Raw genomic sequence first — 27,024 nt, forward strand, 5'->3', positions numbered from 1 at the left:
CCATAGAATACAAGACAGACATTTCACCAATTTATTATTGAACATTAACCACTTATTGAGACTACTGTGTTTGCAGAAAATAATCTGATCCAGCTCTAATTGCACACAGGAATTAGTGGGTCTGGATGGGGATATACATCCTGTTCTGCATCAAACGCATACACAACTAGTTCAACAGGGCCCAGATGAACATTGGAACTGTGCTGATTCCACACTTGGATATCCCTTCCTGGACTGGAGCACCCATCTCTCATGAGAACAAGCTGACAACCTACTTCTGTATCACTGCAGAATACTAGTAAGCAACAAGGCCAGTACTCTGTGACTTGAGAGAGGAGATATATTCTACTGAAAAAATATCACCACCCCAAATTGCCAGACTTGATTTTCATTTTTGTACTTCTAGTAGTCAGAAATATTATTCAGTGCTTGAAGACAAATAGTTTTCATCCCCAGAAGTGAAGAAGTGTTTGGGGAAATACAGAATGTAATCTCTTTATTCCAGTCCTTTAATCTCAGGTACGAACGCATGCAGGATTGCCCATGCTTGTTGCTTGCTTCTTAATGGCGAGCTTCAGTATCCCTTTCTTCCTCTGAATCTTGCTCTGCAATCCAACTTTTAAGAAGAAACAAATTTAAATTAGAATTATAACACTCCAGTTCTACAACTATCAGTTTTCTGTTATTGGTGTCCTATAAAAAAGCACAAGAGAGCATCATAAAGAAAAGTTGATGACACTTAGGATGTTATTTAGATTAATTTTTTTAAGGAATCCTAAACATATTGCTGTTAATTTAAAATATTTATACACCCTCTTTCCTAAGTTTAATATGGTTTATATAAAAATGAAATAAAGCTACCTAATACACAACGAAAACAACAAATTCAGTAGCAAAACATTGTGATGTACATCAGCCACCGTTCAAGTCAGCCTCAAAAGCCACCCAAATTCAGCAGATCTTGTTGCTCTTTTGGAAGGCTATAAAGGAAGAACTAGATTTGACATGCAGAGGGAAATCATTGCAATTGGGGCAATCACAGTAAAAAGCCCTTCTCCTAGCTCTGGATGATTTTACCTCACATAGCAGGAGCTGATCAAAAGTTTGTAACCATCATTGAGGTTCAAATAGAGAGAGGTAATGTCTGAAGTATGTTGGCCCAAGTCGGTAGGGCTTTAAAAGTAAGCACCTTAAACCGATCCTGGAAGCTTACAAGTAAACATGTGCAATTGCAGCAAAATTTGTTTGATATATTCTTGCCCCCCTATCATCATGTGACAGGCTGTGGCATTCTGCAGCAGTTTTAGAAGTCCCATATAACAGACATAGGCAGATTTGAGGCTTTGGGGATCTACTTTGTTTTTTAGAGCCCGGAGTTGCACCAAGCGACTGGAAGATAAGACATACACCTTCAATTAAAGAATTCTTAGCCCAGGAATTTGTTTTGAGTACTGGAACTGAACGGAGCTCTCACCTCTTGCACACAACAATTTACTCCTGGTTGCCCCAAGCTTTTTTCATTTCAACAGGGTAATTTAGGACAGGGGGTGGGAGTCATTTTGTTGCTGCTGTTGTGAGTTACATCCCTGTTGATCTACAAGGTAGATCTAGAGATGCAGATCTACCTTCTGCCCACTCTTGCCACATAAAGCAAACACAGTAATCAATAATCAAGGTTATGAAAGCACAAATATTTATTTATTTATTTAAAACATCTGTATCCCGCCCTATATCATTAAGATCTCAGGGCGGCATACAGATAAAATCTATTTCAACAGTGTAAAACAATAAATAATTTAAACAGCTAAAAGCATATTAAACCATTAAACAAGCTAATACCAATTAAAATCTAAAACAATAAAACAGTTAAAACAGTGTGCAGCTTTAGGGAATTCAATTAGCTTTCAAAGGCTTTGGAGAAAAGCCAAGTTTTAACTTGGACCCAAAACGAAACCAACATCTGCACCACTCAGGCATCCAAGGGGAGGGCATTCCACAACTAGGGTGCCACAGCAGAGAAGGCCCTCTCCCATGTCCCACCATGGTGTAGGTCTCGCACTGGTGGGATGCAGAGGAGGACACAGCAAGATCCCTGTGCTCCAGAAACAGTCAGATCCTGTACAATGGTACACCTGGCCACCATTGGCTCCTGGTTTTCCCAGGAGAACTCTAAGGCTATGGATATGATCCAATGAATTGCACTCCTCCACACAAAGCAGGCAAAGCAACAGTTCTCTCAAGAGGGCCAGCATCACCTCTATCATCCCTGGATTCAACTTCAGTTTGTTTAATCTCATCCAACTGCCCACAGTTTCCGACACTGGTTTAGGGCCAAGCAACCACTCCTGGATGCTTAGATAAAGAAAAATAGAGCTAGGTGTTATCAACATATTGACAATACCCAACTCTGAAGTGTTGGTTAATCTCTCGCAGGAGTTTCCTGCGGTATCAGTTTCCTATAGCAATGTCAGAGCCACCACAGAAGCAGCCACACTCTGAGCCGCTACAGAAAGGATCTCACATGAGGGAGAAATCCTGATCAAGGCCTCTTGAGATGACCTTAATAGTTCATTAAAATTACAAATCGGCTAGTAATTCTGTCACAGGCTGTGTCATACACAAACAAAGTTATCCAGAGGCAGGAGATGGGTTCAGTGTCTAATGGCTCCCACTGGATTCTATGGAACAGAGAAAGCTGGCTGCAAGCTGGACCTCAGTTGAGGTAGCGAAAATCCCTTTTGCTGATGTGAAGGTAGACCTGACTAGGCCTTGTAAGTAGATTGATTCAGGCAACGTGCCTGATGAGATTGAGAGAATGTGTCTGACCATGAGACCATAATTCCAGCTTGCTCATTATAAGAAGAAATTCCTGTCCACCAAAGTAGCTCATCCCTGAAGATAAGGCAGCTGTGCTGATAAGATTGCTGCTGAGCTAAATTAGCTCTTGAGCATGCATAGTATATTTTCTTTGTTCTCTAACTAACAGTCTGTATAAATGCATCCTGTTTCTTGTATTTGAGGAAACCCAGTTTCTACTGACTCTCCACAGCTCTGTCTGTGCTTTAATAAATTCCTGACTATTCAACCTAACCTGACTCAGATATTTCCTTAACACTGATGAACTGGGATCACCTGTGTCTGGAGTGGTAGACCTCTTTTGCCCTCTCCCAGTAAATGCATTCCACATTGCAGTCCACAACTAGAAGTCAATTATTTATATGGGACAAAGTAAACTGGCTCCCCACCCCCATCCCTGTTCACAGATCTTGGCATCTGTTTCCAACTCAGCTTAGGGACACCATTGTGCTTAAGGACACTGTTGGAGTAGGGATTAAGTGCACTCCCTGCTTCCTCCCATATAAAACCACTTCATTTCCAGAGTTCAGAAAAGTAATTATACTATACAAATTAAATACTACAGTGTTTCCTGTCTCAAGGTTCTTGGTTTAATATCATTGACCGAAAATACAGATAGACCTTCCCCCAGCTAATATATAGCTGTATCATTCTCTATGGAATGGCAGTGAAATTTGTACACAAAATAAAGGAACTGTAGCCTTAAATATGGCTACTACAGAACCGCAAGAGCTAAAGTATTTGTAACACATGGACATAAAATATTTCAGTTGTGTCTTATCAAAAATATGGTACTTAAGAAAAAAGTGAGACTAATTTGCAATGGAATCTACTGACTCACCATTGATCTTTTGCATTCAAAAAATGAAACTAGTAAGCCTCTACAATATCCTTCTTTCAAGCACAGTCTGGGGCTTTTTCCTTCCTGTCACAAAAGATAACAGAGTTAAGCTCCAACAGACACAGAAAACTGTTCCACAGTTTTCACACAGAAAACCCAACAGCCACACTCAGCATAGATATTTTATTTATTCATTTAACCCTTGCCTTTCAAAATAAAATCTTTCTAAGGCAGTTTAGAGTAAAAACAATAATAAAGAACAATTAAAATGAATGTAAGAGAAAAAAGCAGCAAACTTTTAAAAAATGTTTCTTGCAGTCAGCACAGAGATAGTGAAGACTTGCTCACAGAAAATCTTGCAGAACAAAACGTCTTCACAGACCATCTAAAGATGGTAAGAGATTTCCCTAGATAGGAAGTTCCACAGCCATAAAGTCCTGGTCCCTGGTATCTTTCTGATCTTAACTAATGAGGGAACAGGGGTTCTGAAGCCAATCTTAGAGCTTGGATGGAATCATATGGGCACGTTCTTGCCATGAAAATATGAAATCCAGGAGAATAATTGTGTTATAAGAATAACTAATTGAAAATGCTATGCCCTAATTTGTCAATTTGGTCATGGTAATGGGAAACTACAATAGTACACATTCTCATAACCATATTCCCATGTGGTTTTGCAAGCATATTCTTCATAAACAAAATTGGTGTATAATTTTTACTGTAGTCTCTACTTTCATTCATAGTGTAATCATGCATTCCTAAATTCCAGGCCAACAGTGCACACACAAAAGGGTTTTTTTTTTCCAAAGCTATACAAAATTAGTTCTAATTTCAGAAGTCTTAATTACAATTCTCCATTTGAAATAACCTAGAGTTGTATTCAGTGTTAGTCCTGCTTAAAGCAGATTAATTGAAATGATTGGAAGTTACATGAGACTAACATTGGATATAACCCGTTATCTTAAATGCATACCAGATTTGGTCAAGTAGAATCATAGAATAGTAGGGTTGGAGGGGGCCTACAAGGCCATCGAGTCCAACCCCCTGCTCAGTGCAGGAATCCAAGTCAGAGCATCCCCGACAGATGGCTGTCCAGCCTCATCTTGAATGCCTCCAGTGTGGGAGAGCCCACTACCTCCCTAGGTAATTGGTTCCATTGTCATATTGCTCTAACAGTCAGGAAAATAGATTTTCTTCTTTGCACCAGTACTATGCCTCTTACAATTTTACTCAAAGTTCCACTTAGTTTAATGAGAATTATCCCCTGTTAATTGCACACAGGGTTGCAGGCTTAGTAACATACATACCTATGCTCAGATATACTTTTCAAAAATTAGCACTGCAACCCTATCCACACTTACTTGAGAGTAAGTCCACTGAACTTTATGAGGCTTACTTCTAAATAAACAAGCACAATATTGGGCTGTGGCACTGTAATCCAAAACACACTTACTTAGAAGTTCCATTAAGTTCATTGAGGATTACTCCTACGTAACCATACACAGGTCTGTAACTTCAGAATCAATCTGTTAATTTGGCTAACAAGTCTACATACAAGAAACAGTATTGCACTACTTTAAATAATTTCAGACAACTTTGGCTGTAAGAATATGGGCTATAGCACTTCTCCAAAAATGACAACTTAGGACATACCATTTCTATATTATCTTACCTTTTAACAAAATATTTTGCTCTGCTGGACTATATGTGGAATTCAAAGCTTATTCACACTTACAAAACCATTGCAATTCGAGGGCTTAGGGTATATTATACATATTTACAGTTAAATTTTTACATATTAACTGTCCACCCAGTGTGAGGCTGCTGTAAAAAAGGCAAACTCCATGTTATTTATTTATTTGATTTATTAGCCACCCATCTGCATAATTAGAGAAGGAATTTAGAATAAAACTGCCAATATCATACTGCCCTTATACAAATCTATGATGTGACCACACTTGGAATACTCTGTACACTTCTGGTCACCACCAGAAAAAAGATATTGTAGAGCGGGAAAAAGTGCAGAAAAGGGCAACTGAAGTTATCAAGGGGCTGGATATTCCCCTATGAGAGAAGGTTACAACAGCTGGGATTGTTTAGCTTGGAAAAAAGGAGGGTAAGGGGAGACATGATAGAGGTCTACGAAATTATGCATGGTGTGGAGAATGTGGATGGGGTCATTTTTCTCCTTCTCTCACAATACTAGAACCTAGGCTCATCCTATGAAGCTGATTGGTGGGATACTCAGGACAGATAAAAAGAAGTACACAGTGCATAGGGAATTCACTTCCACAGGATGTAGTGATGGCCACCAATTTGGATGGTTTTAAAAGGTTAGACAAATTCCTGGAGGAAAAGGCTATCAATGGTTACTAGTCTTGATGGCTATGTGCTACCTCCAGTAGCAGAGGCAGTGAGCCTATGTACACCAGTTGCTGGGGAACATGGGTGGGAGGGTGCAGTTGCACTCATATCCCTGCTTGTGAGTTCCTGGTCAACTGCTGGTTGGCCACTATGTGAACACAATGCTGGACTAGATGGACCCTTGGTCCAGCATGGCTCTTCTTATGTTCTTAAATTAAAAACAAAGAAGGGGAGGGGAGAGCACCCGTGATTTTATATTTGCATTCTAACATGGTCCAGAAAACATGGAAATGGAAGGGAAGTTTCCAGTTCCCCAACCTTTTCCCTAAAGAAATACAGATTCACCAATCACACCTGATGTTGCTATTTAGAGCTTTCATGCATTTGTTATGGCAGACGGCCCAATAGTGTATTGCAAACTAAACAACTGGTGAGAAACTGGTTTGACTACAAATCCTGGAGTTCCTTCTCAGACCAAGTTAAAGACAGCTGTGGCCTTGGCAAAGCCAAACAAGAAACAGCTCCAATATATGCAATGTGTACAGTATGCAATATCTAGTATATGTAACGTGCATGGTATATCTATGAAACTGAGGTAACTACTGCACCTTTAGAAACTGCTCAGAAAGCTCTTCAGGAAGAACACCCCACTGATGTCAAGGGGGTCTATTTCAAAATAATTAAGTTTAGGACTGCAGCCCAACCCTATGCATGGTTCTCAAAAATCAGTTCCACTTTGATAAGAGGTGCCACCCAAAGAGCTCCAAAATAAGGAACACCCTGTGAGATCATAACAAAACGACATATTTTATGTGCCAGGCCTTTAACAGTACGTCGAGTACCGCAATTTAGTACGTGGGATATTTCATCTTTATTCAGCAGTTGAGAACTTGTGGCAAGACTACCCACCGAGCTGCAGGGGCGCACTCGCATAACTGTGATCCTGCAGCCTTGCAAGTGCAGGGAGCAAGCAGGTCACGGTCAGGATCTGGCCGCCCTCCTCAAAAACAAAGCCTCCCCCGACCCCACCGGCGCTGCCTAAGCGACGCCTCGAGTTCCCCCTTCCTGCTGCCTTCACTACCTCGGCGACGCACCAACTCTCGCGCAGGCAAGATATCAAGTCCTCGCGCAACCCCGCGCACGCGCGCCCATCCGTCTCTTTGTCTTCGTAGTATTTGGGCATCGCGGCGACTGGCTCCCCCTGCGCTCCTTTCGCTCCCCCGCGATTAATCAGTTCAGCGCCACCAACCACCACCACCGCCACCACCTTACAGCCCGGGCGCCGCCATCTTGCGCAACCTCTCACCTACCCATAGAGTTAGAAAAAAGGTAGAGAGCGCCCCCGCACTGTCCGCATGCGCCATTCCCTGGGCCCTCGTCGAGAAACCATTTTAAATGTCCCGCAGGGCGGAAGTACGGAGCTGTCTGTGGAAATCAATAGAGAAAGCCGAGATTTGAACGTGGCTGCTGTTTAGCAGCACCGTGTCCACCCCGCAAACAAAAGGCAGTAGCCGAGAGAGAGGAGTCCCTGTTCTTCCCAACTTGGTCCGTTTTGTGTTGGGAAAGTGTCATTTTTTAATTTTTTTTTAGTCTTTCGATACTTCAATAAATAGCCCCGCAGCTGTAAATTCAGTACAGCATGCCCCTGTTTCAGTTTGGCAGGGGCGGTACCTGTGAGGGAATGGCTCACGACAGCCCTGTGGTGTAGTTGGCTCTGAGTACTGGAAACGGGGGGGGGGGGGGTCAGGCTGGGTTTTACAACTGAGTGTTTTACGAGAACCCTGCAATGTAGTCCAGCAGTTACACCCCGCTCAGAGTCCGTCAGATATTTAAATAGAGAAGTGTTCTAGAAATGTCCTAAATAAATAAATATTGCAGGTTGGGCCGAGGCTGGGAAAGTAGCATGCCACAAACTCTTAGCTCGTCCAGCGCTGCAAGTCTGGGGCTAGGCTGATACGACAGCATTCAACGGTCCTCCAGTGTAGTCAGTCCATCCGCGGTTATTACATATCCGTATTGCAGGTCGGGCGGAGCTGTGTGCAGAGCTGCTCATTAGAGCCCTGCAACGCGGCATGCACTTCCAGCTAAACATCCCCTCTACAAAACGCCCCTCGGATTGCAGCGGAGATGGATCAGCTTATATCGCCTCCTCAGACCGGCCCCCACGCCGCATCGAGCACTTGAGCCGCAGGCAAGGACCTCATACTCCACTGAGTTGCGTGTAGGCTTCACACACTCAAAATAAGTATCTAAGGCAAAGTACGAACCGAGTTTGAAAGAGCAGGCAATCCTGTCTTTGCTGTAACATTTTTTGTTTTTCATTGGGTCGAAGAGGAAGGAAAGGAAACTCGCCGCTCAGTCACATTCACAGCTACGTTAAAACGTTGGATTGATTTCTATGGGCAGCTTCAACTTCCGCCCCTGGAGGGGGGGGGGAATTAAACGCTGAAACTCAAAATTCAAACTACGGCCCCCTCTACACTCTTAAAAGCTCTGTACGCTTCACCCAAACGCCTCACCGTCACCATCACACGGGGAGGCTACCCACCATGCACTACGGCTCGCTAAGGAGCTCGCGCAGTCGGCGAACCCACTTGCGTCTTGTGCGCGCGCCTGCGCCTTGCCGCGTTCTTGCCGGAAGTTACGGGGGAAAACAGAGGCTCCGCCGCTGTGAGTTGGCAACGGCGGTGTCGGAGGCGATAAAACGACCCGCGTTGAGTGGGGCGGGCGGGTTTCTTCCCCCCCCCCCCCCCGGCGCAACGAAGAAGAGGGCTGGGAGCCGCAGGGGCGTGTAAACGGGTGGAACGTTCTGTGAGTTCTCTGCGCGGGTTGTAGAGCGCGGAGGTCCCGGGTGGAGCGAGCTCGCGCTCGTGCAACTCTTAACAGGCGCGCGCTAACGATTGTTGCCCCTCTCCGCTTCCCCTCTCCGCTTCCCCTCCGTTAATTTCCCCCCTCAAAAGGTAACGACGGGCTTTCCTCTGTCACTCCCTGAGCAACTGCGCTCCGCTCCCTTGTCAAGCCAGTCTTACCAAGTGGGCTTATGATGTCTTGTGGAACAATTCTCATGCGCTTAGTCCGATCTTCTCAACCTTGATTGTTGTTGTTCAGTCGTGTCTGACTCTTCGTGACCCCATGGACCATAGCACGCCAGGCCTTCCTGTCCTGCGCACTCTCCCGGACCGTGCTCAAGTTCATATCCATTGCATCGGTGATGCTATCTAGCCATCTCATCCTCTGCCGTCCCCTTCTCCTTTTGCCTTCAGTCTTTCCCAGCATCAGTGTCTTTTCCAGAGAGTTTTCTCTTCGCATTAGGTGGCCAAAATATTTGAGCTTCAGCTTCAGTATCTGTCCTTCCAATGAGCAGTCAGGGTCGATTTCCTTTAGGATGGACTGATTTGACCTCCTTGCAGTCCAGGGGACTCGTAAGAGTCTTCTCCAGCACCACAGTTGGAAAGCATCGATTCTTTGGCGCTCAGCCTTCCTTATAGTCCAGCTCTCACAGCCATACGTTACTATTGGGAAAACCATAGCTTTGATTAGACGGACCTTTGTTGGCAAGGTGATGTCTCTGCTTCTGACTATGCTGTCTAGGTTTGCCATAGTTTTCCTCCCAAGGAGCAAGCGTCTTTTAATTTCATGGCTACAGTCACCGTCTGCGGTGATCTCGGAGCCCAAGAAAATAAAATCTGTCACTGCTTCCATTTCTTCCCCTTCTATATGCCAGGAAGTGATGGGGCCAGATGCCATGATCTTAGTTTTTTTAATGTTGAGTTTCAAACCATTTTTTTGCACTCTCCTCTTTCACCCTCAACAAGAGGCTCTTGAGATCCTCTTCGCTTTCTGCCATTAGGGTGGCATTGTCTGCGTATCTGAGGTTGTTGATAATTCTCCCGGCAGTCTTAATTCTGACCTGTGATTCATCCAGTCTGGCGTTTCTCATTATGTACTCTGCATATAAGTTAAATAAACAGGGTGACAATATGCAGCCTTGTCGTACTCCTTTCCCAATTTTGAACCAATTGGTTGTTCCATGTCCGGTTCTTACTGTTGCTTCTTGACCCTCGTACAGGTTTCTCAGGAGACAGGTAAAGTGGCCTGGTACTCCCATCTCTTGAAGAATTTGCCAGAGTTTGTTGTGATCCACACAATCAAAGGCTTTAGCGTAGTCAATGAAGCAGAAATAGACGTTTTTCTGGAATTCTCTTGCTTTCTCCATGATCCAGCGAATGTTGGCGATTTGATCTCTAGTTCCTCTGCCTCTTCGAAACCCAGCTTGAACTTTCTGTAGTTCTCGGTTCACATACTGCTGAAGCCTAGCGTGTAGGATTTTGAGCATCACCTTGCTGGCATGTGAAATGAGCGCAATTGTATGGTAGTTTGAACACTCTTTGGCATTGCCCTTCTTTGGAATTGGAATGTAAACTGACCTTTTCCAGTCTTGTGGCCACTGTTGAGTGTTCCAAAGTTGTTGGCATATTGAGTGCAGCACTTTAACAGCATCATCTTTTAGGATTTTAAATAGCTCAGCTGGAATACTGTCATCTCTGCTAGCTTTGTTGTTAGTAATGCTTCCTAAGGCCCACTTGACTTCACTCTCGAGGATGTCCGGCTCAAGTTCAGTGAGCACACTGTCATGGCTATCAGGGACATTCAGATCTTTCCTGTATATTTCTTCTGTGTATTCTTTCCACCTCTTCTTAATCTCATCTGCTTCTGTTAGGTCCCTGCCTTCTTTGTCCTTTATCATGCCCGTCTTTGCACAAAACGTTCCCTTGAGATCTCCAATTTTCATGAAGAGATCTCTTGACTTTCCCATTCTATTGTTTTCCTCAATTTCTTTGCATTGTTCATTTAAGAAGGCCTTCTTGTCTCTCCTTGCTATTCTCTGGAAATCTGCATTCAGTTGGATATCTCTTCCCCTTTCTCCCTTGCTTTTCGCTTCCATTCTTTCCTCAGCTACTTGTAAAGCCTCATCAGACAGCCACTTGGCTTTCTTGCATTTCTTTTTCTTGGGGATGGATTTCGTTGCTGCCTCCTGAACAATGTTACGGACCTCCGTCCATAGTTCCTCAGGCACTCTGTCTATCAGGTCTAATCCCTGAAATCTATTCCTCACCTCCACTGTATATTCATCAGGGATATGATTTAGGTCATACCTGAATGGTTTAGTGGTTTTCCCTACGTTCTTCAATTTAAGCTGAAATTTTGCAAGAAGCAGCTCATGATCTGAGCCACAGTCAGCTCCAGGTCTTGTTTTTACTGACTGTACAGAGCTTCTCCATCTTTGGCTGCAAAGTACATAATCAATCTGATTTCGATATTGACCATCTGGTGATGTCCATGTGTAGAGTCGCCTCTTGTGCTGTTGGAAAAGAGTGTTTGCTATGATCAGCGTGTTCTCTTGGCAAAACTCTGTTAGCCTTTGTCCTTCATTTTGTACACCAAGGCCATGCCTGCCTGTTATCCCGGTGATTTCTTGACTTCCTACTTCAGCATTCCAATCCCCTATGATGAAGAGGACATCTTTTTTTGGTGTTAGTTCTAGAAGGTGTTGTAGGTCTTCATAGAACCGATCAACCTCAGCTTCTTCGGCCTCAGTGGTTGGAGCACAGACTTGAATTATTGTGATGTTGAATGGTTTGCCTTGGATTCGTACTGAGATCATTCTGTCGTTTTTGAGATTGTACCCCAGTACTGCTTTTCCCACCCTTTTGTTGACTATGGGTGCTACTCCATTTCTTCGAAGGGATTCTTGCCCACAGTAGTAGATATGATGGTCACCTGAATGAAATTCACCCATGCCTGTCCATTTTAGTTCGCTGATTCCCAAGATGTTGATGTTCAATCTTGCCATCTCATGTTTGACTATCTCCAGCTTACCTTGATTCATTGATCTGACATTCCAGGTTCCTAAACAATATTGTTCTTTACAGCATCGGATTTTCTTTTCACCACCAGACACATGCACAGCTGAGTGTCCTTTCGGCTTTGGCCCAGCTGCTTCACTCATAGAATCATAGAATAGTAGGGTTGGAAGGGGCCTACAAGGCCATCGAGTCCAACCCCCTGCTCAATGCAGGAATCCAAGTCAGAGCATCCCTGACAAATGGCTGTCCAGCCTCGTCTTAAAGGCCTCCAGTGTGGGAGAGCCCACCACCTCCCCAGGTAATTGGTTCCATTGCCGTATTGCTCTGACACTCAGGAAGTTTTTCCTGATGTTCAGCCGGAATCTGGCTTCCTGTAACTTGAGCCCATTATTCCGTGTCCTGCACTCTGGGATGATCAAGAAGAGATCCTGGCCTTCTTCTCTGTGACAACCTTTCAAATACTTGAAGAGTGCTATCATATCTCCCCTCAGTCTTCTCTTCTCAAGGCTAAAAATGCCCAGTTCTTTCAGTCTCTCTTCATAGGGCTTTGTTTCCAGTCCCCTGATCATCTTTGTGCCCTCCTTTGAACCCTCTCCAGCTTGTCTGCATCCTTCTTAAAGTGTGGTGCCCAGAACTGGACACAGTACTCCAGATGAGGCCTAGTAGAGTGCTAGGTGAGTAGCACTCTTTCTGGTGCTACTTGGAAATATCCTCTGTTCTTCCCCAGTAGTATATTGGACACCTTCCGACCTGAGGGGCTCATCTTCCGGCATTATATCTTTTAGCCTTGTGATACGTTCCATGGGGTTTTCTTGGCAGGAATACTGGAGTGGGTTGCCATTTCCTTCTCCAGTGGACCACATTTTGTCAGAACTCTCTGCCATGACCTGTCCGTCTTGGGTGGCCCTGCACGGCATAGCTTATGGCTTCACTGAGTTATGCAAGCCCCTTTGCCACAACAAGGCAGTGATCCATGAAGGGGTCAACCTTGATGCCCTCAAGGTATTCAGGACCACGATTCCCAGCATTCATGACCATTGGCCATGCTCGCTGGGGCTGATGGGAGCTGCAGTCCAAAACGTCTAGGGGGCACCAGGTTGGGGAAGGCTGACTGTAGGGCTTGTTTTGTGGTTCTGGGTGCAATTCTGGGCACAAACCCAGTGGGACTGAGGCTGAATGAAGTGCTGAGGGTGGGCCTGTTTGGTCTGGCTTTGTTAAAGGTGCGCTTGTATAGCTCGTTCTTTCTTTGTGAGAGGGCTGCTTCTTCTCTCTCTCGCTGTCTCTCTCTCTCGCTGTCTCTCTCTCTCTCTCTCTCTCTCTCTCTCACACACACACACACACACACACACACACTCTTACTTACTTGGCTCTGTAGCATTCTGACAAACACAGGCTGTTGTGTTTCTTACCCCACCCCCATTTCTCTTGTATATCTTGCCTGTCGGCAGGGTAACCCCCTTTACAAATGTTCATTCAGTCTCTGCTCTTTACATTTCCAGTTCTCTTGACTGACTCTTATTTCCTTCTGTTCATATTCATGTTCGCCATGCATTTTCCTGGTTCCCAACCTTCACTGGCCATTTGAGAATCTTCCTTTGAAAGTCAGTGGGAAAGGTTGCAGCTCAGTTGTTCCTTCTTTGATTTTTTTGTTGCTGCCAATATACTGTTGGAACTTTCTACCCTGTACTGCCATCCACTGCAACCTTGTAATGGGATTCTACAAGATCCTGTACTTTATGGGTTGGACTTCTCTCCTGAGAGGCCTCAGAGAAGGGTATTTGAGAGAGACATACAAGAGGTTATTCTTTACAAGTTTATTCTTTGGTTTTTCAGTTTTTTAAAACTTGGACGCCTTTATGTGATGAAGCTAGGGATCTTTTAGAGGTGCTTCATGATGTAAATGATGCATGATCTGGTCCTTACTTAGACCTAGTTCTCAGTGAGAGGGTAAAACCATACCTGGGCTAAATTGGTAGCATAAATTTCATATTTAAAGGTGAAGGGGAGCACACAAGCCCAAGGCCCATGCATGTAACAACAAGCTGTGGTTTGTTCCATCTGAACTGGGCCTAGATGTTGGCCTAGTTTTATATGGAGAAACATGTTAATAAAGAGAGCCCCTGTCTACCATGTCTGAGATGCTATATTCTAGATACCAGATTAGCCACCTTTGAGAACCAGGTCTTTGTAGAAGCCAAAAAAAGTTTATTTCTCCACTGAAAGTGAGGGGAGCAGTCAGGCATTCTACATACAGTAATGATGTAAACCTTACATAATATTTGAGTTCTATGGTGTGAACCAGCCTAGTATAGTGGATAGTCAGACTCTGGCCTAGGAGAACTGGATTCAAGTTCTCACAGCAATGAAGCTCACTGGGTAACTATACTTATATCTCAATTTAACTCTCCCTCACTGAATTGTTATTAGTGTAAAATGGATAACCCCATGCATAACAAATTGGAGTTAGGGTGAACTACAAACTATTAATTTCCATAGCTTCCATTGTTTTCAGGTAGGATAAAATAGCCATAGATTGCATTGTTTTCAGATAGGATTTAAAAAAGCGGTGAAATCAGATGACAGGTATACAATTCTAAGCATGCTCATGAGAAGTAGGCTCCATTCGATTCCAAAGTGTGTCTAAGACTAGGCTGTAAAGCCTCCACTTGAACTCTTTCTTGACTGGTTTTGCTGCACAGCTGGTAAAGATTCATCTATTAAAGTATTACATGCTTAACAGCGGGATCTTATTTATATTTACTCATAAGTAAGACCCACTATGTTCCTTGGCGCTTAATCCCTAGCAAGTGTTCAGGACTGCAGCTTACATGTGGTCACTTGCACCTGTTGTCTCACAGCTGTGGCTCAACTTTGTTTTAATTACCCTGTTTTCTTTTCCTTTAGCAAGATGTTGCCGACCACATCAGTTAATTCCCGAGATCAGGGCAATGGATCTTTATCCTCTAGGGAGGCGGCAAGACACACAGCAGGAGCAAAGCGATATAAATACTTGAGGAGACTCCTCCACTTTAGGCACATGGACTTCGAATTTGCTTTGTGGCAGATGTTGTATCTATTCACTTCACCACAGAAGGTGTACAGAAACTTTCAGTACAGGAAACAAACTAAAGACCAGTGGGCAAGAGATGACCCTGCTTTCCTTGTGTTGCTGAGTATCTGGTTGTGTGGTGAGTGCCTGAGAATGTTCTTGAATACCTTAGATGCCAACAGTGTAAGCATCACAGTGATAATCGGGGCTGGGCTTACAATAGAAAAAGACATCAAGCAATACCTCTTAGTCACTTTTAGCTAAAACTCATGCCTATGTTCCTCATGTAATGAAATCATAAATGTAGTACGTGTTCCCTCTTTAGCCTTGTCTGTCAAAACCATGATCTTTGAGTAAACTATAGATTTCAGTGTATCCTATTTTCACATTGGTAAACATTGACCTGGTTTGCATGACGCAACAGCCCATTGTGGGTTAATTTACCCTCGAGGAGTGCAGTGCAAGCTGGCCACCATTATGATATGCAGCCCCCAACCATGGGTTGCCATGGCTTGTTGTGTCATGCTAACCTGTATGGCGGGGGTTGAGGGCTAAGCAACGCTTGCATAGCCTACAATCTGTTTTAGGGTTATGCGAGAGTTGTTTAACCCTCAAATAACACACACACACACACCCCCGGCTGAGTTCGCACATTAAGACAACCCACAGCAACCCCTGGTCGAGGGTTGCATATTCATAATGGTGGCCTCAGTGGTAAATTAACCCACAGTGGGCTGTTGTGTCATGCAAACTGGCCCATTCTCTCAAATTCTGGTTGCCATTTCTTTGTACCATAGATCTAGCTTATAGTATATTATCTCTGGCAAGCTGCAAATAATTACAGGCTCCAAGTGCTAAAAACTCAAGTATCCTTGTAAAATTATGGAACAGAAATCCTGAGAACTTATATTATGAATGTCTTTACCTTTGCAAGAATGAGTGACTGGCTCTTTTTAAAAATGGAAAGAAGAATTTGACTTTTTTTTTTTTTTTACACACCCACATCTTACACAAAGATTCACCAGGGGCCACAAACTTGCCCATTTCTTGCTTTATGTATTTAGAGAATATGATCCATTTAGCCCAAGCCATGCCTGACCAAATTTTTAAGCTCCTACAGATTATAGTAACAAGCGAGTCCTCAACAATATATTTTACACTGTGCTCCTTAGACAGCACTAAGGAATTGAAAGCTACAAGTACTGTTCTTGTAAGTTCACTGAGAGTATACGCAAATATTCACATATTCAGTTCCTGACTATATGTGGACTAGCTCAGCCTTGCATTTAAGCACAAGCTTTGTAGCCATGGGTGACCAGGAATTCCATGCGGGTGAGTGGGCTCCTGGAGAAGGGATGGCGCATTCCATTCCTCCTTTGCACCCAGCATAGAAACCAACTGAACTTCTAGAGCAGGGAAGTTTGCCTTTTCTTTACCCAGCATAGCAAAGCAGCTTTCCATCTCTCTTCTGTGAGTCTGCAGCAGGCAGTATTTTTTGCAAGCTAGCAACTGGGCTTATTTACAGGGCTGGACTAACTGGTGAATTGAAAACCCCCCCACAGAAGTACATCTCTAAAAAAGAGTTTTGCAAGTTTATAAATGTTTAGCTAGGAAGATACTTTTGACGTGCTTCAAGTGTAAGAGTCCTAATTTTGAACCTGGCAATAGTATTGACAGCAAAGAAACATCTGGTTGAAAAGATGGGCCTCTCCAAGGAGGAGAATTTTATAGGGGATGGAGACATATTATTGCAGACAGGGACTAATGTTTGCTGAAGCTGCTTCTGAACACTATGATCTAAGTCAGCCTTCTCCAACCTGGTGCCAGGCTGGCTAGGGACAATGGAAGTTTTAGTCATATCTGGAGGGCACCAGCTTGGGAAAGTTTGATCTCTGTGAAAGGAAATTTTGGTGGCACGTGGGTATTATTTGAAGGTTGAGCATTTACCATCTGAAGAATTAATCACATGTCTCTGCTCTTTGTTTTCCTCCTTCAGTATCCACTATAGGATTTGGCTTTGTGTTGGGCTTTGAATTTGTTGACATGATTAAGCTACTGCTTTGGGTCGTGTTTATAGACTGTGTAGGAGTTGGTCTCCTAATTTCAACTTTAATGTGGTAAGTCCCTTTAATCTGAGCAGAGGTAGGTGTGTGTGCGCGCGTGCGTCTTTAACATTAGAATCTCACAATATAGAGTATCGTGATTACTAGAGAAGAAAGACTTCAGCCCTAAGCATGCATACTTAAAAGTGAGCCCCACTGAAATGAGTGGGGTCTGTTTTAAAGGAGACATGTTTATAATCTTGAGGGCTAGATATTGAGTGCTGTTCTGGCAAAAAGACATCAGTTTAAGATATGGCTAAAATGCTACAATACTTGAAATGTACTATATAAACGCTAGGTGGTAGTATTATCACAACTACAAACTCGGATACCAGAATTAGCTTCTGAAGGTAGCCACAAAGATGGAAAACTACTTCAAACAGCAACAGTCTATTTGCTGCCATATTAGTCAGTATTTGATATATATATATATATGTGTGTGTGTGTGTGTGTGTGTGCGCGCGCGCGCATGCGCGCATGTGTGTGTGTGTATACTTCTTCCTACTGAAGTATACATTTGCATTTCTATTAGACTGCTTCTAAAAAAAACAAAATTCAATATGCTTTTTCATTCATTCTTACAACAGCCCTATAAGACTTCTTTGTTGTGGTTCTCTGGATAAAAGTGTTTGTGGGTACTACAAAATATGGCAGATGGCAAATAGTAAATATATATGTTTCCTTCATGTGTAGTTGCAGTCTTATATTGAAACTGCCAAGCTTGGCACTTTATTTTTTAATGAATTGGTTTTGAATTTTCCCTCCCCAAAAAGGTTCGTCTCCAATAAGTATTTGATAAAGCACCAGAGCAGAGACTTTGATGTGGAGTGGGGATATGCCTTTGATGTTCATTTGAATGCTTTCTATCCACTTCTTGTTATCCTGCATTTCATACAGCTGTTCTTCATTCATTGTAAGTAAATCTTCCCTTCACTTACTTGAAAAAAATTTGTTGTATGTTGACACTGTAATTGTTGTATACTGACACTGTAATTGTCTCTTGCAGATATAATTGCGTTGGATTCATTTATTGGCTATCTCACTGGGAATACCTTCTGGCTGATCGCAATTAGTTATTACATCTATGTGACATTTCTAGGGTACAATGGTAAGTAATGTCTCACAAGTCCTTTCTGCTATTCTTTATGCAGCGTTTTAAGTGCTGTGTAAACTGTATTATATGGTAAGGAGACTTGGGTGGAAAGGGTGTGTGGAGGGGGGAGTCTTAATTGCAACTGCACAAGCTAGGTAGAGCCTCATCACTTGAAATGCTCTGTATAAATGGCATGTAGTAGTTTTTGCTCACATTCCATGACCACTACCCTTTTTGAAGGTACTGTGCTTGTTGTAGCTGGAACTTGGAGCTAACAGGCACTGGATATTTTGATCTAAAACTATACATGCTTTGGGTGTGTACACTGCACATTAACTTGTTAGTGAGACCAGCAACATGATGTTGCAGTGTAGACTGCTCCTTTTGAGACTGCCATCCAGTCATGCTCTATTCCAGGCATGCAGAACATGTGGCCCTCCAGATGTTGTTGGCTGCAACTCCCCTTTCCCTCACCATTGGCTATGCTAGGTGGGACTGATGGGAGTTGCAGTCCACCAATATCTGGAGGGCTACACCTAGCCCACTGCTCTGTTCCACGCCTCCCACTAGTCAGCATTCCTTGGCCGTTGAGGCTGGGTTTTTTTTTTTGGCATTCCTATTTAGTGCTTTTTCTAAAGACTTTTTTGTCCTTCTGCAAACCTTGGGGTACCCTCAAGCCTCCAACTTGCCTCTCAGTTGTGTACGGATGGTGCCATTTTGATTACACTCTCAGAATGAATTTGCTATTGGAATATCAGGTTGACAGATTAAGCAAGTATGGGTCAGGCTCATATCGTAGGATTTTGGAATTTGAAGCAACAGATTGTGTAGAGAGCGGGCAGTCTGCTGTTGTATACACAGAACCAGTTATGCAATCCCCTAGATCGGGGTCCCCAACCCCTGGGCCGCAGACTGCAGACCGGTCCTGGTCCGTGGCCTGTTAGGAACCGGGCCGCTTAGGGGTGTGCGAAACCTCCTTACCTTGGGTCCGTGGGGGGGATGCGATCCGTCCCTCCCACCGGAATCCTCACCGGCCCCAGCCGGCTCCGCTCCGCAGCGCAGCGAGTCTGCAGAGCTGCCGGCTGCTGGCGGATTTCCGATCACGGACACCATTTATGTCCCTGTTCAAGTAATATTACTTACTATTACTGCAAAGAACAGGGACGCAAATGGCGTCCACCCACGAACCCCCCCCCCCGGTCTGTGGAAAAATTGTCTTCCACGAGACCGGTCCCTGGTGCAAAAAAGGTTGGGGACCGCTGCTCTAGATCACAACCACTGCTGTTCCATTTAATTGACCTTAACTCTTGAAATACCCTCACCCCCTAGCCTCACTCTTGAGCTTGATATGTTCATTTAAGGCTTCCTTTTGTGTAAAGATGGTATGCATTTACTAGAAGTAGCGATTGCTCTGGGAGTGTGCTTTTTGTTGAAGGCTCACTAGTCTTCAGCTTCTTAAGAGTAGTAGATAATAAGAAATGGGAGATTCCCACTGCCATTTCCTGTTGACATCAGTGAAAGCACATGCTACCTTGCATTGTATTGAAGCTCTCATACCTCTTTCAGCATTGCCTTTCTTGAAGAACACAGTCGTCCTTCTATACCCATTTGCACTTCTCTTCCTGCTCTATGTGGTTTCATTAGCGATGGGATGGAATTTCACAAGAGCACTTTGTAATTTCTACAAGTACAGAGTGAAATAAAACTGAACTCTTTATCAACAAATGAGTTGATTTGGCCTCTTGTCATAGGTGAGAAATACACTCTTGTAAATTACTGTAAATAATTCACTATTCACTGTAGATCGGTGTGTACAAAGTATTTGGTTTTTTAAAAGATGTATTTACAATGGCAGACATAGTAATTCTGTATTCTTCTGCAGTCCCTTCCTCATGGGAAGAGTTGTACATCTCTGTAATAAAGATTTTTTTAAATCCAATGTGTGTGGCTTTGAGTAGCATAGGTATGCTCAGCTAGCTGCAGCAGCATTATTGGTTAATGAAGCCATTCACAAGAAGCGCTAATTTTCTACACTAGAAGAGTCAGGAAAGTAGTTTGGTTGGTTGTCATCTTCTCCTAAATATGTGGGGACTCAAGATGGATGTAAAAAGATACTAAATATGAGTATAGAGTATCTATAGGTGGCATTTCACAGATAAAGTAGAAAGACCCCAAACCTGTCCTTATGTACATATTTTTGCTAGCTGAATGATTCCAGAGTGTAGTGTTTTAAAATATTTATTTCAAATATTACATGGGCAGCTGTGGCACATAGAACATTGATGAAAGGCACAGTTAACATGACCCAGTTAGGATTTCAAATATAGCAGCAAGATTAACAAAGTCAAAATCTAGCTCTACAAGAAAGTTTTACAGCAAGTACTGTAAATAGAAATATGGAGTGTCCAAGAAAAAGGCTGGTTGTAGGACCGAAGCTGCAGATTCTACAAGAGCAAGAACAGAAACACAACTACAAAGCAGACAGACTGAACAGGGTAGGGCATCTTTCTAAATTAAACCATTTATTAATTATCAAAATATTCAATTACTGAAATTTATTTTTCTTAGGAAAAGTAAGCAAGCAAGAAGAAAACAAACCTGCTAGCTGTTCCTACTCTATTTAGCCACTGTTACGGCTTATAACATTCAAAATGACATGTTCAAACCTTGGCAAATATAATTCAAGTAAAGCACAAACGTGTTTGATTCTTCAGGAAGAGGGAGACACAATTTGTGAGGCCGATGGTGTTGTAGTGTAGGGATGTACGTGGCCCACAAGTAAGTCATGAAGTAATAGTTGCTCTTTTGCAGGGTGGGAGGGAAGGAAGAAAAGCAGGTGGTTTAGGAGTCCCTACTTTTTATTAGGGACCTTTTAGCACCAAAGATTACCCAAACACCCTTTCATTAGCAAACATTTGAAACAGTTTTGTTTTATCACTTCCAGAAAAACCTTGATCCTCTTTAAGATTCATGCTCAGTGGTGTCAATAATTGAGCTCACAATTCAACAGCATTTACACTAAGATAGTTAATCACTCAAAGCACTTAACTATGAGGGTACACTTTAATACATAACTTTGCTAACATACCATAATTGAAACATCATTTTCAGTTTTCTATTTAAATTGTTTTATATCGTGAAATCAGGTCTTGCTCCTGCAAAGTGAATCTAGTTTTCTAGTACCCCGATGGCCACAACTCATCAGTACACTTGTGTTCAAGTTCTGCTCACTTTGTGATGGTCTCCTACACTAGCCATTTATGTAGGCATTTATTCTTAGCATCAACTCGTGGAACATATTCTACTTCTATAAAAGCTTTTATTTATGTATATCCCACCCTTTTCATAAAGCTAAGGCCTTTCCTGACCTATTACTACAGCATAAAATTCAACATTTGTAATAAGTTACCCTTAATAGTTTCTAACATATCCCCAAATATTCACAGAAAGCATTCATAGTAATTCTCCAGAACCACAATTCTGCTGCAACAACAAGCAGTAAGGGCTTGTGCACAGGCTCCTTTCTTTACTGGGGCAAGAACCAGTATGGAAGTTTAGCATAAGATTTAAATGTTACGTTGTGCCACTGATTGGTACATCCAGCTGTCCTTACCCAACTGTCCAGTAGGAGCATTTGGGGTTGGATGTTGGTACCTGATGTAAGACTGCTCCAGAGTTTGATTTAGTGCTTCTGGGGCAGGTTGCCCCCCCCCTTAAAAAAAAAAAAAAGGCAATATAGACAACTGTTAGCTATTTGTTGCAGGATATTTTCCTTATTTCCAATTAGCAATACAAAAAGACTTCTGAGTTCAATCCAGAATCTACCATCCATCGACAGAAGGACTACACTCATGGAAGGTGCTTCCATGTGGTTTTTGGGATTCTCCCTCCCCTCGTCACTCACCCATTCAACAGGGTCACCCAAGCCTCTAGCATTTTCAGGGGGTTGGCAGGTCTGCTGTGGGGAAGAGGAGGGGGCAGGGAAGTCCACTTCTTTTGGGCCAATTATGCCTAAAACTGGATCCAACCTTTTGGTGGTTGTTTTGCCACCATATCTGTACTGCATCCCCTTACCTGTATGATCATTTGTGACATGGAATGGGTCATAAGCTGGAAAGTTCAATTGGGGGAGGGGAGTTGCCAAAAATGTATGCTAGGACTCAGTGCAGTGAGACATGCTGAAATCCTAAATATACTTACTAGGGAGTAAACCCCACTAAATACAGTGGAATGCCTTGTGTAAACATGCATAGGATTGCACTGGAAGAGGTCAGCTTTAATTTCTGGATAACCATTTGATTAATTAGCAAACAACATCAGGTGCAGTAGTGAAGAAGCCACTTTCCCCAAAGGGCATGAACTCAAAAAGGGGGTTGATCTGTTGGGTCTCTACAGCTTGATAAGAGAACAGCCAGTTAAACTCAATAATACTTTGTAGCCAAAGGTTAGACCAGCCTTTAATTTACAGCACCAAATGTTGATGAATTTCCATAAACCCTACTGGAACAGGAACGTCAGGCTTACAGTCAGGAACTCATAGCCCAGTGATTTGCTGCGTTAGCTGGAGAGCCAGGCCAATTGATTGTGTAGTTGTAGAGCTTGTTCATAGCAAAATAAAGATATGTTCAATCTCACATACTGTGTTTGAATAATTAGTCCATTTTTCCACATGGAACATTCATATGAAGCGGCCATTTTGGAAGTTGTCCATCTAAGTCTCAGAATGTTTCCTATCCAACTCTAACTTTGAGTAGGTAAGTGTTATTCCCAGTCGTCGTGAAGAGTTGATCCTAAATGTGCAACTATCCAGTTCCTTAGCTGGTATGTGAATATTAAACTTAGATTCATTTCAATGCATGTTTAGTGTCGTAGGCAGCTTACAGCTTTTCCAATGACAATTATAATACTTAACATATATATAGCACTCTGGATGTCAAAACTGCCTTGCATTATCTCATAAATCCTTACAACAACCCTGTATTATCCTCATATTTCAGATATAGGGCAAAGACAGAGAAAGTGGCTTGTGTAAAGTCCACCCAGGGATTTCATAGAAGAGGTGATGCTTGAGCTCAGGCCTTTACCCACTGAGCAACACAAGCTCTTAAAGGCATTTGTATATTCTCAGCCAAACAATTCCATAAATATAGGCTAGACCTTACTATAGAAAAGCAGAAGACTCTGTCTATTGTGGAAATATCTTGAACAATTTGAAACTGATTAAAATTTGTTATATTATGGTTACTATTTCTTTAGTAACAGTCTGGCTCACCACAGACTCAAAGAGAAAGCAAAGTAGGCCAACACCTAATCGCATCAATATAGTACAAAACATTTTGACCCTCGAGAGAAGGCAAGACAGAACAACTATTTTTGGCAAAAGCTTACATCCAAGACACAGAAGTATCTAAGACTTAGCTCATGACACAAGCTACCACCATTTAAGTAAACTTTGTTTACCTGCATGAGTCACGGGTGTGCAGGTGAGGTAAAAAGTTAACTTCTCATTTCTTGGCTGGGGTTAGTTAAGAAAAAAATAATTTTGTTACTATTATTAGTTTACTATTGCATGTTTACTGTGCTGCAAAGCACAAAGTGCTTGAATTGCCTCTCTTCAAGGCTACTGACCGAGCAAGCATCTCTCCTTCTTCTTGAAGTACAAAAGACAACAAGCAATTGGATCGCAGAGCTCTCTCGCTTCAGTCAGTTGGAGTGCAATGCTTTTAGCGGGAGCTGGGCCCTCTTAAGGAGGAAAAACCACTTCTACATTTAAAGACTGACACAGTCACATTTTTAAAAGCTCAGCTGAGGTTATTGTGTATCTATTTCTATTATGATTCCTAATAAAATGGTAAATGAAGTCATTCCAAAGGGCTGAATAGAGTTCGTACAAAAGGGGATGCAAAGCAAAATTTTAAAAAGGCAGAAATTTAGAATGCTTTTCTATCCAAATAAATAACTTGGCCATGTTGCAGAAGCCTTTACAAAGGTTAAAAAGGAATAACCTGTTATCAAAATTTCCCTTTAATGGGAGATTAATCAAACCTCAAATCACTGATTTCACACACCATACTGAAATACAAAATTCCTCAACATGCTAAGATGACTTGGACTGTGAGCATTATGGGTGATGTTCTTCAAAGTCCTTGCATGTCATGTGTATTACGTCTCTGAACAACATATCCTAGAGAAGACACAAGCCGTGGGGCAATTCTGTGCAGGCCCCATTCAATGGGGTTTATGCAGGAGAAATTTTCAGTGGATTGTGTCCTTGGTATGGTACAAAAGTGCTTCATTTGCAAACCCAGTTTAACTCCTAACCATAGCAGTATATTACAAAATAGGGTTACTTCCTTATCAAAGCAAAATGTAGACTTAACTGAAGAAGTAAGGTAATTCATTAAAAAAACTGCATCAAGTTATTACCTGCATAAAAATATGTACTTTTCAAATCATTTAATAAATTAAATATCCCTAATGCTTTTGAATATATATCCCTGATAATCTATAAAAGAGGGTTTGCATTAGCAAAATAAATGAACCTCCAAAAAGTACCCCCTTCATAAAATGTATTTAACAATTATATTTTTTCATCTTCAAGGAATGTAACAATATATACAACTTTTACCTAGCATATCCTATCACAGCTGGATAGGTTAAAGAGATTACTTGATCCTCAGGCAGAAAAGTCAAGTTCAAATGGAGGAAATCGTGGATCTAGATAAATACCAGCAGAGTATCAGTTTCCAGATTGTAATAAACCCTTCTTATTGAGTCAATCTTCTCATCTACAGTAGATTTCACAGGAGGTAGAGTTTCAGTGAGAAATAAGAGTTGGAAATAAGGTGCATGCTCAGTGTTTTCACTCTGTATTTTGGAGGCTTTCATAGAAGAGCGTTCAAAAGACGATCTTTTTTCCTCCCCTTCCTCTGACAAATCAGTTGGGGAGCTTTTTAATATGAATCTGCAATGAAAGGTTGAGAAGTGGCTAATAAATATGTACTTGTTTATTAAAAGGGCTAAACATGTCAGCAAAACATAGTTCCTTATGTTCTTTCAGTATGGTTTAACCATATTTTCTGCAAGATTTAACTGGTGCTTGCCAGTACAGACCAAACACAGCTTCTGGACGTAGAGGTACTGTATTGTCTATTTTGATACAAAAATGTCCTTTAAATGTTAGAAAGGAGAAACAATTGTAGAATTGCTGAGGGCCCATCTTTTACTGTGAAGTATACTCTAGTTTGCTCTAGTAAGTTCTTAACACCATCTTCCCAGTTAATCTAAACTGTTGGTTTTCATACGAATTGATACAGTTGCAAAACAGACATTTTGTTTTTCAAGCTGCAAGTGGCAATGAGTTGGATTCCATGGGCAGTATTCTATTGTGCTCGTTGCCAGCAGGACTGCAAGCTACCTGAAGCAAGTGGAAACACTTGTTTCTGGAATGGCACAGGTCAGCAGAGCTTGCAGAAAGAAGCTCCGTTTCTACTTCTTTCCAGGGTTGCTTTTAGAACTGCCAGCTCCTCATTGTGCTAGCAGTCAGTCCCACCGGTGCAACACAATTAGCGGGAGTGCAGCAGCCCCATTGGATACTGCCCCATGAGCAGAACTCTTCTCACAGTATGGATGCTCCCAGTGCCTGGTAACTGAAGTGTGGAACAGTGTGTAGTGGAGGCAGGGCTCGCAGGGACGCAGCCCCGGCACTTTTTCATTAGCAGGGACTCTGATGTCATCTGCCACCCCCCTCAGAATTCCCTGTTCCCCCTGAGCTTAGCTGCGATCCTCACTGTAGCTGTGGGGGGAATGAATTTTCCAAGCAACAATATATTGTTCCATGTTGGAATGCAAAGTATTTGGGATGACTTCGTGTGGAATGGGCAATTAAGACCTATTTGCTTTACCAAAGATGTGCTCCTGGTGGAGATTAAAACTCCTAGAACTAGTTTGTTGATATGGATCAACACAGCTGCCTGAAATTTTTAGACTGCCCTTGGAGACTGTCACAATGAGCTCCTGCATTTCCAAATTTACCACTACACCAGTGCGTGTGTGTGTGTGTGTGTGTGTGTGTGTAGTTCAATCTAGCTGGGTGCGTGGACGATTCTGTTGGAGGGGGGAGATATAATGAAGGAGCTTAGGGAAGGCTAGTGGGTAATGTTGGGGCGCTAAGGGAGTGTGCAAGGGGCCTGTTTAAAGGAGAAGGGATCTGTCCATGAGGGCTGAATTGAGAGGGTGAAGCTTCCATAGAGTATCATATTTTGAAAACCTAAAATGCTTGTTAGTGGGTGGGTGAAAAAGATTTTAACACCTCTGCATTTTTTCTCAGATGTCCAATTGAAATAACACTGCCTTACTCTCAGCTGCACTGTTTTTGGATCCCAGTTGAAGGCTGTATATCTTACAAGGCTGTATAATCTTAGAAGGGGGTATGGCTGTGAGGGGGCGTGGCTGTGACTGTCACGAAGGGACCCTGCATTTTTGAATTTGCCACTACACTACTGGTGGGGAAGGATGCAATTATTGCTGATTTCCCCTGCAGCCCCCTTCAAATCAGCTTCCAAGGACTGGGGGACCCTCTGGAATAGTGTAGAAGGTGGTGCGGGGGATGGGGGGAATCAATGAAAATCACCTCCCTGCTTTCATTAGTGGGCACATTTGCTGGATCAAAGGCCCTTCGTTGGATAGAAGGGCAACTTTGGATCCAACCCAATATCCTGAGACACTTAACACAGCACTGGGAAGTTACAGTGTATGGCAGTCATGATCCAGCAAGAGAGAAATACACAAGTACTCTCAAGCATGCAAAAAGTCTATCTGCTGAGTTCTGCACATGATATCAAGCATTCACA

At 42.7% G+C, this 27,024-nt stretch overlaps 3 protein-coding genes across 9 annotated transcripts in view; 1 reads left to right on the forward strand and 2 right to left on the reverse strand.

Annotated features, from left to right (window-relative positions):
• Positions 1-17: 17 nt before the first annotated feature.
• Positions 18-7,357, reverse strand: COA5 (cytochrome c oxidase assembly factor 5). Its single transcript, XM_084844374.1, has 3 exons — positions 7,143-7,357; positions 3,698-3,781; positions 18-616 (listed from the first exon to the last, which is right to left on the reverse strand). Exons 1-3 carry the CDS (start codon positions 7,242-7,244, stop codon positions 575-577), a joined length of 228 nt encoding a protein of 75 aa, XP_084700500.1. The 5' UTR covers positions 7,245-7,357; the 3' UTR covers positions 18-574.
• A 1,329-nt stretch (positions 7,358-8,686) lies between these two features.
• Positions 8,687-20,111, forward strand: UNC50 (unc-50 inner nuclear membrane RNA binding protein). 3 transcript variants are annotated; one of them, XM_084844372.1, is made up of 6 exons: positions 8,687-8,731; positions 14,833-15,116; positions 16,974-17,094; positions 17,853-17,992; positions 18,086-18,187; positions 19,739-20,111. In XM_084844372.1, the coding sequence occupies exons 2-6, from the start codon at positions 14,837-14,839 to the stop codon at positions 19,873-19,875; spliced, it is 780 nt and encodes a 259-aa protein (XP_084700498.1). In that variant the 5' UTR covers positions 8,687-8,731; positions 14,833-14,836; the 3' UTR covers positions 19,876-20,111. The 3 variants fall into 3 exon arrangements, with proteins under 3 accessions (XP_084700498.1, XP_084700499.1, XP_084700497.1); XM_084844373.1 differs by having other exon boundaries at positions 8,707-8,872; XM_084844371.1 differs by lacking the exon at positions 8,687-8,731 and adding an exon at positions 13,556-13,726.
• A 283-nt stretch (positions 20,112-20,394) lies between these two features.
• The window catches only part of MGAT4A (alpha-1,3-mannosyl-glycoprotein 4-beta-N-acetylglucosaminyltransferase A), a 92,204-nt gene continuing 85,574 nt past the window's right edge, over positions 20,395-27,024 (reverse strand). For all 5 annotated transcript variants that reach the window (XM_084844361.1, XM_084844363.1, XM_084844362.1 and 2 more), the window contains exon 16: positions 20,395-25,136. In XM_084844361.1, the coding sequence (XP_084700487.1) occupies positions 25,110-25,136 (27 nt within the window). In that variant the 3' untranslated portion in view covers positions 20,395-25,109. The remainder of the gene's footprint in view (positions 25,137-27,024) is intronic.

Source organism: Heloderma suspectum, chromosome 3 (genome assembly GCF_057233095.1).
Source record: "Heloderma suspectum isolate Gila_16-S chromosome 3, 16-S_ref, whole genome shotgun sequence".
In the NCBI taxonomy this organism is placed as follows: Eukaryota; Metazoa; Chordata; class Lepidosauria; order Squamata; family Helodermatidae; genus Heloderma; species Heloderma suspectum.